Source organism: Chiloscyllium plagiosum, chromosome 23 (genome assembly GCF_004010195.1).
Source record: "Chiloscyllium plagiosum isolate BGI_BamShark_2017 chromosome 23, ASM401019v2, whole genome shotgun sequence".
Lineage (NCBI taxonomy): Eukaryota > Metazoa > Chordata > Chondrichthyes > Orectolobiformes > Hemiscylliidae > Chiloscyllium > Chiloscyllium plagiosum.
This window is the reverse complement of record NC_057732.1, coordinates 19,592,681-19,603,976: the sequence shown is the minus strand read 5'-3', so window position 1 is coordinate 19,603,976 and position 11,296 is coordinate 19,592,681. Positions and strand designations below refer to the sequence as shown.

Here is an 11,296-nt window from a genome sequence, read left to right as displayed (position 1 = left end):
GAATTCAGCACTCATGACCTTATAACTCCCCAAAACCCTTCCATCACCATTCCATTCAGGATTATGATGAAATACTCTCCGCTTTCTTAGATAAGTGTAGCTCCAAAACCACTCAATAATACCTCAAAATAAAACAGTTCCCTTTCCTGATATATCATCTACCAGCTTAAACATTCACTTCCACCATCCCTAATGTTCTAGGGTTGTATTATGCACTATGTGCACCTTGCAATGCAGCAACATGCTCAGGCTTCTTTGATCCCATCTCTCAAACTCAACTTTGAAGGATAATTGCCATGACTGCATACTACTTCCAAATCACATACTACATTGCTTGGGCATATTGCAGGACCTTGATTATCACCATCTCAAAATTATAGAACTCACTTCCCAAAAGCATTCTGGTAGTACTTTCACCACGCATTCTTGCAGCAGTAATTCACCAACTTCTTGGGAGCAAGTAGAGATGGACAATTAATAATGGCCTTGTCAATGATACCCACATTCCAGGAAAGAATCAATAAAAACAATATCACAGGTTCTATCACCTCTGCATTAAACATTGGAATCACCATTGCTTTAATTGTCAGCTTCATTAGCAAAGAGTTAATAATTGAATACTGAAATCAAGACAATGCTCTACACATAATTTCTACTTCAAAAAGAGATTAATTACATTGCATTGCATTATTTGTTTCACTGTTCTGTACTGTATGGACATACAAATCACCATGCATTATCCAGGATGTATAAAGGGACCACATAATAAAGTTTACAATCAAGAAAAAGATGAATCACAAAGTTGTTTCAATCATAAAAACAGATCAATTTTCAGTTCAGGTAAGTGTCCTTTTTATTCAACATTAAAAATTACACCATTTACAAAAAATGATACAAGAATTTACAAAAAAATCTTTAAGCTATTGAGGTATTAACATAGAATTAAGTCACAGGAGAATATCAATTGGAGGAAAGTCCTGGAAACAGAATGAGTATGGTCAACACCACCAAAGTATCAATTACCATCGTATCAAAAAAACTGATTGTTCATAATTCAAACGTTTTGTGGTCAATAGATTACCAAAACTACTTAGTACTATTTTTGTTATGGGAATCAGATGAGATATAAATTGTTTCTCAAATGAAAGAATCTCTTTGCAGGACTTTTACTTCACCCAGTACCAGGTCAGATCTTGTCTCAGCACCAGATTCACACTATATTCACTCTGTAACTGCATGACTTCACACAAATGTTACAGGTGTAATTCAAATACACCTAAGTGAACAGGTTATAACTAAAAATTAAATTTATTTCAAATTGACAATCTTTTCTTATATCTTCCTCTGAATTTGACCAATGTATCATTGAATAATGTCAGCGATATATCCCTGATTTTATTTTGTTTTGTTAGGGTGGGACAGGAGAAAGTTGGAATTGGGTGGTAGAGAGGGGTGAGGGCAAAGTGTGCTTTCAAAGAACACTTTTCGTGAATAGAAATCCCATTCAAACCATCTAACTTACTATCCTACATACTATTTTTTGGAATACTTCTTAAAACTACCCATTTCAGTACTTCACTTACAACATATTCCAAAGTCTATAAACACAAAGCAAAATTTATACAAAACTGTCAAAGGTGAGCTCCCTTAATAAAATAGTGAAACAAAGCTTCAATTGCAGATATTGTTCAGAATTATTCAATGAGGGTAGCTTCTATTACAACTCTAACAGTACATTATAGATCTAAGTTGTGTTCGCAAATTGTTTTGTTTGGTAGGATCTTGCAATAATGGAATAAAACCCCCACCTGCATTGGTCATTTTCTACAACTTTGAAGAGATTATTTGACTAAAATAGAAGTTTAAAAATTGAGGTTTCAATGTGTCTTTACTGTTTAGAAAGGCAACCATGGAAAGCTGAATTTCAGTTGTTTATTAAAAATGTAAACTCCACCACAAAACTCATTTTTTGGAAAGTGCAAGTAATGTGATGCAATGGAAAATCTATTCATGTATTCCCATCTTCACTATCTCTTAGGTGCTCACCAAATAATTTTAATGCCTGTATTTGCACTCAACCTATGCACTTATTCATATGAAAACAATCCATAAATATTTGCTGCAAAAGGTGTAGTCAAAAATATACAACCTCTAAATGCTCATCTCATTTCTGCCATAGTTATATTGAGCTAAAGGCTGATTTGATCATTGAAACACATGCTCACAAAATGATAAATGAATCAACCAGTACAGATCAATTTCAAATCAGAACCAACCAAATGTTTCTCCAATCCAGGGCAAGACACTTTGGTTTGCTTACTTGGATAGATTTATTTTGAATCGCAACACAGCCTTGCTTTCTCAGAATTCTAACTCCCACAATAGAAACCTACATTCTACCTTGAAAATTTAGCACATGAATCATCAAGAAAACAAACAATATTTTTGAAGTGCACAAAAAGTACTTCAAAAATGCATGTATATACACATTTTTCCATGTTAATGCTTAATTTGGAATAGATAGCAGGTCCTTGCTAAATCACAATTTGTAATTAGATGGCACAAGCTGTCATAGTGACTACAACGTACATTTGTCCCACTCTTTTCGAATTTGATTGCAGTACAATGAGTTTTAAAATTGGAATTCTTGCTCACTCTCCTTGAACCTCTTCTAAATAGTCTTGGCAAAATTTCTTGCATTTGACCTCAACTCAAAGCAGTACGTCATCCCCCTCCCAAACAAATGTCATTTTTTTTCCCACAAATCATCCATGTCAACTCTAACCCAAATCAGCCACTGAAGGGTTCTCAGTGGGCATACCCATAAGGGTCGCTTGTGCTACTGTTTTCTGTTTGATAACACCGGGGAAAATGCATCTCCACCTTCAACTGATCTATGCTAATAAACATCTCCATTGGGAACTCAGGTTTTACAAGCTGAATTGAAACTAGCCAAATTCCTTTTGCTGCACAGTCTTGCAACCCAAAAAAAATCCAATCTGACTATTGAACCCCAAGACTCCAACGTCATCGCTCAATTCATGAAATTGCTTGCTGCAAAGGGCTGCATTGTGACGGCTTGAGATCCACAGTCACTACTCTACTGACAACTTTCATGTCTACTAGAGGATCAATGTTCTGCATTGGCTTTTGTTTGCTCTTGCAGTCCAAAACAAGTCATCTGATTAGCAGTTGAACTGTTGAAGTTAAACTGGATAGTGCAGTCTCATCCTGGAACCAGACCTCATCAGCTTTGTCTTTCTTGAAGCCTCGAGTTTGCATCATGAGCAAAAATGTGAGAATGGTGGGATACCACAAAATATTCTCAACTCATGTGAGCACAATTTGTAAATCTAGTGATCTATGAGCTGCAAGCTCCAGCAATTTGTAATTTATAGATGAACATTTGAAATAGCAACAGGAAACAGAGACAAAGAAAACGGTGTAGCTGAATGTCGCAATCGGATCCTCATTGCTAAAATGCTGCAACTTCTCACCAGTCCTGCTCTTTTGCGATATTTCAACTTTAATTGCATTCAAAGCTCTGTAAACTCAATATATCCTTGAATCACTATTTATTCTACGAGCTTGCCAAATTGGTTTGCACGTACACAACACCAATCACAGAGAAAGGAGGTAGTGAGCTGGAACACAGAAAAGGTGAAAAAAGTTAACAAGTAAATAATAAACATAGGGTGCGAGAGAAAATGCAAAGGCAGTTAAAAATAATTTAAAACGTTTCCCTGAAGCTTACAGTTGTTGAATTCATAAACATGATAAGTCAATAAAGGTTCGAAAAACCAATTTCCATCCCGTTTCCATATTCTTCAATTATTTATTTATGGTCATTGTTTTAAAAAAGTGTCCCATCAATCGAAACCTCATCACGGCACTCTCACAGGTCTCAACCTGATCACGGGAGACAAGTTTACTTTAAGAATTTTTTGAGCCCTCTGACGTGCCTTGGAAACACTTTCATCTGAAGATGAATCTTCAACTTTTATGGTTGGGAAGGCGAATGGGCGAGAGGCAGTGGTTTTGCTGGACAAGCTGCCTCGCAAAACCCGGCTGACGACCTGGGAAGGTGAGGTCTTTGTCAGGCAGCTTTTGCGTTTCTTAGTGACGGGCTCCCCCGCATTCCTTTGTCTCCCTCGCCGACTCCTGGGCGCCCTCTCGGCGCTGGGCTTGACTTCAGCCATGGGCTTCGCTTCGGGCACCGTGGAGCGGCACGAAGAATACCCGTACACGTCCTTGCTGCGGAGGATGACCGGGGTGAAGCCTTCCTCCCTCATGCTGCACAGGAAGTCCCACAGCTCAATCTCCGAGTTGTGAAAGTCGCTGCACTTGGGCATGAAGATCTTGAGCGCATCCTCCAGTGCCTTTGTTCCCGCGAACACCATCTGCGATCTGGAGTAGACCACCCGCTCCTCGCCAGCGAATACCGCCATGGCCAGTCTTTGCTCGCACACTCTTTCCCAATTCCTCCCAACGACAGAGCAAACAGGGGAGTTTGCCAAGGGGTAATTGGGGTGGGGGGGGGGGGGGGGGGTCAGCTTTCTCCCACCCCGCCTACACACATAGCCCCAACCTCAGCATTGCCAGCAGCAACAAAAAGAGCCCCACTCACAATTTTCCCAAGATATGCCTGGGAAAGGAGAAACGGCCCCATCCGCCGCCCCTTTATAAACAGGAGCCCTTCCAGTACGTCAGCCCAGTGACTCCACCCAGCCCCCGATCAACAAAAACAAGGAGGCCAGGCAGTCACAGCGCCTTTGAACAGGAGGACAAGTCAGTCAGCAAGCTTGTCTTCAACACTGGCTGAGGGGGCCAGCGAGGCAGGCAAACACATGGATCAAGCTTCACCAATAGATAAAAAAAACGGAAGTATTCAGCTCAGGATCATCTAGAGGCGGACGGGGTAGAAACATAAGCTACTCCGTCAGTCGACGTTTCGGGGCTGCTACCCCTCCTTCTCGAGAGTCAAATGCTTTCTTTCTAATGCTGGAGCTGGGGTTCTTTCCCGAGTATAATATACCAAAACCAAGAATATATTTAAGCTTGTGTAATTGTCATTGATGGCAACATGAAGGAACTGCTGAGAGTTGGATTCTGATCAAACAAAACTCATCCCAATCATATGGTGAACCAGACTTGGCAGGTTTAATCTCTTCTATGGTGCTTCACACCGTATTTGACACTTCAACCGTCGTGTTTTAAACCCTTTCAATTTAACCAATGGGATTTCCGGGTGATAAAACAGCAACTTTTTTTTCGTAGTGCATCGTGGAACGCCGCACGAAAAAGACAAGAATTGTAATGCATTAAATGCATATTCATCAGAAATTGTCTAATTTTTTTTCAATGAATACCCGATTTATAATTTAGTCTAATTAATTATCCATTTATTCTGTAAATAGTTTACAACAGTCTGTCCTCCATCCTGCTCACTCATTTGGAATGAACATATGCCAAAATTTTTGTTTGCACGAATTTGTGTCACTCATTTTGCTTCAAAATGTATCTGCTGTTAACATTTGAATCTAGACCGAAGACAAAATAAAACCTGGATACTGGAAATCTTAAATAAATACAAATTGTTGAAAATGCTCAGGACACGCAGCAACTGTGAATAGAGAAATAGAAATAATGTTTTAGGTCAATACCCTTTAATCAGCCCCGTTTCTCTTTCCACGGAGTTAGGTTGGGCTGCCAATCCAACTGTGTACTTCCATCAACTTGTTTTCATTTCTGTTTTGTTGTGGCTTATTTAAAGTAATTGAACATGGCTCCATAAGATTAAATGGATTTCCAATGAAACTAACAGGAAGCTATTTTCTTATTTTGATCAACGTTCTCACGCCTAATGGTTTTCTGATCTTGACATCTGTATGTGAGTTATTCCTTCAGTTTTCAAATTTTCCCCTTTTGCTTTGTCAATGAATAATGAGACCACAATATATTGTCTTCACTGACCTCCCAAAGTATTCAGTTATGTAATGAGAAGCGATCGATCTGAGCTGCTGAAGAAACCTGTCTGCCCAGTAAAGCAGTGATGAAGAGGGATTTGTTCCGACACTGATACCATCGGGCCAGCTTTGACAGGGCCACATTGGAGCCCGTCGAGATCTACAACGAGTCAAACAGGAATGTATTCTGGCACTGACATTTGCATATTCTCTTTGCTGATGTCATGTGCCTTTAGTTCATTCACTGAGCGTGGCTACATACATTAGAGAACTGATAGAAAGAAAATAAGCCTTGCCTATGTCAGATCCAAGAGAAAAAATGCCCCAAGTCCTCAGCAGAGAGTTGTTCTATGCTGTAAGGTGTTTGATTAGACCATAAGCATAAAAAAATTGTCATTCTTGTATCATTCAGGATTGATGATAAGATGCTAGTCCTGTTGATAATTTGACATTTCTAGGCTTTACAATCACCAGCAATCTGTAGCGTTATGTTGAACTCAGTAGGTGCAGCTTTTATTTCCAAGCAGAGTTAGAGAGTGTGTGACAACAATAACCTGCAAGTATACCAAGCCTGATGGCAAACTTTGGCCTTTTTGTCTGTTTTATTTTCACTATTTGTTGAGCACCTTTCCGATGTCTTTCCAGACAACATACATGTATTAGCCATTTTGCCTTTGAAATTTGATACACAGCTTAGAAGCATTCCTTCAGAGTTTTGTTTGTTAACTTGAATTAATCTAAGTAGTCTTCTTACCTCATGTCCATATATTAGTTCAAAAGGTCTAAATCCTGTGGACTCATTAAGAGCATCCCTAATGATAATAAATTAATTCCTATTTCCTAATCATTAAGACATTCTTGGCGTAAGCTCTAGTCTTTAAAATTCAGTGCCATCTTTCTAATGTGCCTTGAGATTGTAGGAAATATGCAGATGTAAATTGTATTATTCCCAAACTAGCTATTAGATTTTAAAATGTCGGTGACATAAAATTTGAGCATTGATCTGATTGTATTTCTTCAAACCACACCTTGTAAGAAAAGTTGCACTAACTTTTCCCCTACCACTTTTGCAGTAATTTCTCCTAAAGCACTTCAAATCATAGAGTCATCCAGCAAGGAAAGAGACCCTTCGGTCCAACTTCTTCGCAGTGACCAGACATCCCAGTCTGGCCTAGACCCATTAACTAGCATTTGGTCCATATCCCTCTAAACCCTTTCTGTTTATATACCAATCCAAATGCCTTTTAAATGTTGTCATTGTACCCACCTCCTCCACTTCCCCTGGCAGCTCATTCCATACGTGCACCACCCTCTGCATGCAAATGTTAACCCTTGAGTCCTTTTTAAATCTTTCCCCTCTCACCTTAATCCTATGCCTTCTAGTTCTGGACTCGCGCACCCTAGAAAAAAGACCTTGGCTATTCACTCTATCCATACCAGTCGTGATTTTGTAAACTTCTCTTCGGTCACCAAGTCAGTCTCTGACACTCCAGAGAAAAAAGCCTCTTCCTAAATTCGAACAATCCAGTCCTAGCAACATCCTTGTAAATCTCTTCTGCACCTTCTAAAATTTAACAATATCCTTCCTATAGAAGGGCAACCAGAATTGAATGCAGTATTCTAAATGTAGCCTTGCCAATGTAGCTACAACATGACATCCCAACTCCTGCATTCAATGTTCTTACCAATGAAGGTAAGCATGCCAAATGCCTTCTTCCTCACCCTGTATACCTGCGACTGTGCTTTCAAGGAACTGTGCACCTGCACCCCTGAGTCTCTTTATTTGGCAACACTTCCCAGGGCCCTACCATGAACTTTATGGCCTGTTCTGGTTTGCCTTACCAAAATGAAACACCTCACATTTATCTAAACTAAACTCTACTGCCACTCCTTGGTCCATTGGATCAAGGTCCTGTTGTACTCTGAGATAATCTTCTTCACTGTCCCCTACCCCACTTATGTTGCTGTCATCTGCAAACTTAGTAACTATGCCACCTAAATTCACATCCAAATCATTTATATAGATGATAAAAAACAGTGGACCCTGAACCCAATCCTTGTGGCACATCCCTGGTCATAGGCCTCCTGTTCGAAAAGCAACCTTCCCTATTACCAAACTCTGCCTCCAATCTTCAAGCCAATTTTGTATCCAATTGGCTATCTCCCCCTAGATCCCATATGATCTAATCTTACGAACTAGTCTACCATGTGGAACCTTGACGAATGCTTTGCTGAAGTCCATATAAACAATGTCTACCACTCTGCAATCATCAATTTTCTTTGTCGCCATTTTGAAAAAGCTCACCAAGTTAGTGAGACATCATTAGGAAATCTTGAAGAAACATCCATAATGGTAAAAGTTTATTGTTTTCCATTCATGGTTTTAGGTAGGTGTCCTAGTCAATTCGTTAAGGCTCTGTTAAATAGATCTTCAAAAGCTGATATTGGAATAAATGGTGTAGGTTAATTAAGTCCTCAAGTTTCCCCACCACCTGACACATGTGGTAGGTGTGTCAAAGTTTGACCACATCTTCATGTAACTCCTTCATCTTCATGTAATTTTAACCTATGTTAAACCTAATATCTAAGTGACACAGCCTTGAAATATCAAAAGCCACTCTGTTTGAGCATCTTAGCTAATTCCAGTTGTGATGTCCAAGTTTCAGGTTTCATTTCTACCAATTGTAAATGAAGGGTATGAAGGTTAGTCTGATCTTAGAGTAGAATGGAAGGTCAGCACAACATCGTGGGTGGAAAGGACCTGCACTACGCTAGACTGTTCTACGTTCTAAATGTGGTATAACAACTTGAAGCATCTCATCTTTGTGAGATTTTGCTTTCACTTCTACCTTAAATGTGTCTGCTAAGTCCCTCAATACATCTTTAGTCAAAGATTTTAAAATATCCACTGTTATATCTTCCATTCCCAGAAAACTTTTACAGTCTCTGGAGCCATCATCAAATTTCATGGAATAAATTTCACCACAGCACAGCTGTTTTAACCCAAGACCATTCCATACTTTAACAAAAGATACATGTCCCTCTTAAATCCAGTAAATTCAAAGATCTCAGATGAGCCCTGACATGTTACAATTCCAGTCAATGTTATTTTCAGATAAATCAGATTCTAGACATGAACCTTGGCTTGATAGATTTTTTTTATTTGTTTGGTTTTAATGAAGTGTACTCTTGCTGAAACATGAACTTGCAATGTTGCAAATTTTGCTTTAACAATAAAATGAAAGTTTAGTACAAAATGAATGAAGATAAAATTTAAAAACTCAAACTAGAGCAAACTTTGTTTTAACTGGTATTCTTAATAAAATGGCAAAAATTATACATCTGAAATACCAGAAGTTTACCATATTATTACAATCTCTGTGATGTCTGAGTAGTTAGTTCAGGGTGCGAGTGAGAAGGTCCTCTGCCAGTAGTTTTTATTTAAGTTATTATTTAAGTGATTTGTGCTATAAATAAAGAACCACAGTGTAATATAGTAAAATGTACCCATTGCATTACAGTTCTATTACTTAATATGTGTTTTTACATTGATTGTGTGGATCTCTTGATCAACCGGAATATTTGATCAACTGGTACATTCCTGATCACATGGGTGCCAGTTAATAAAATGTTTGCTGTATCAATTTATAAAATAAATTAAAACATGTTGAACATGTAGTAAAAGTATAATTCCATTAATCTCAAAACAATCCTTTATAAATTGAAAAGAAATGTAACACTATTCTTATAGTACCTGTCCTACATTCAAAACACAAATGACATAACATTCACACTAGTATCTTTGTACCTAACACCTAGTATTTAATACCTGGTAGGTTTAAGTCACTTGCAACATCAAGTTTTAGAGTAGAACTGTGATAGCTTCTTCCTGAAACTACCACACACTTGAGCTTCACTTTACTCAACTTTAAGTAACCTCTTCAGGGTTTTTAATCCCAACACTTCTGGCCTGGACTAATATTAACTCTTCACCGAAAGGTAAGCTATCACTACCTTTTCAGGAGCACTGTTACACAAAGCTATCCTGTTCCAAGTAATCACAGGACTGCCTCACACAGTTAACTGTGAAATTAAAAGTCTTTCTCACTCTCAGCTATTGGAATTTATCTTAAACTTAAAAAAGAACAAATTTCAGGACTCTCTAACTAATCTTTGAGGTCACATTATTTACTCTGTTAGGTTGCAAAACAGTAAATAAGAAATCATTATTATTACAGAAATACTTACAAGAAAAACTGTTAAATTTATACGATGAAGAAAATCACTTGCCACTAACTCAAAAACCAGAACCTCAAATAACATCAAAAATTACACATGAAAATCCCACCATTTATACAACATTGCCATATTACATTAACCCCAGAACAATAACACTGCTTTCCCTCCACAGATACTGCCAGCATTTTCTGTTGATGTTTTGGATTTCCAGCAACTGCAGTTTTTTTTTGTTTTATGACATTATTATGTCAGTAACAGATCCAGTGACGTTATTTGTGATCAATATGTCTGACTTCGATACACTTCAGACTATGTAAAAGGGCTCTGACCATCTACTTTCATTTCTACCTCTACAAGAATGTTTACATATTTACACATTACGTATCAAGTCATACAGCATGGAAACAAATCCTTTGGTCCAACTAGTCCATGTCGACCATGTTCTCGACCCAAACTAATCCCACTTGAGGATGTTTGGCCCACATCTCTCCAAACTTTTCCTGTACATGTACTTATAGAACATAGAACTTTACAGCGCAGTAGAGGCCGTTCAGCCCTTGATGTTGCACTGACCTGTGAGACCAATCTGAAGCCCATCCAACCTACATTATTCCATTTTCATCCATATGACTATCCAATGACCATTTAAATGCTGTTAAAGTTTGCGAGTCTACAACTGATACAGGCAGTGCGTTCCACGTGCCTACCACTCTCTGAGTAAAGAAACTACCTGTCCTATATCTATCACCCCTCAATTTAAATTTATGCCCCCTTTTGCTAGCCATTGCTATCCAAGAAAAAAGGCTCTCACTGTCCACCCTATCTAACCCTCTGATTATCTTATATGTCTCAATTAAGTCACCTCTCAACCTTCTTCTTTCTAACGAAACAGCCTCAAATCCCTAAGCCTTTCTTCATAAGACCTTCCCTCCATAGCTGCAACATCGTAGTAAATCTCCTCTGAACCCTTTCCAAAGTTTCCACATCCTTCCTATAATGCGGTGACCAGAACTATACGCAATACTCCAAGTACGGCCACGCCAAAGTTTTGTACAGCTGCAGCATGACCTCATGGTTCTGAAACTCAATCC

At 38.6% G+C, this 11,296-nt stretch overlaps 1 protein-coding gene across 1 annotated transcript; it reads right to left on the bottom strand.

Annotated features, from left to right (window-relative positions):
• Positions 1-828: 828 nt before the first annotated feature.
• On the bottom strand, positions 829-5,017 carry LOC122561675 (coiled-coil domain-containing protein 71L-like). Its single transcript, XM_043713658.1, has one exon. It carries the CDS (start codon positions 4,446-4,448, stop codon positions 3,885-3,887), a length of 564 nt encoding a protein of 187 aa, XP_043569593.1. The 5' UTR covers positions 4,449-5,017; the 3' UTR covers positions 829-3,884.
• Between the last annotated feature and the right edge of the window lie 6,279 nt (positions 5,018-11,296).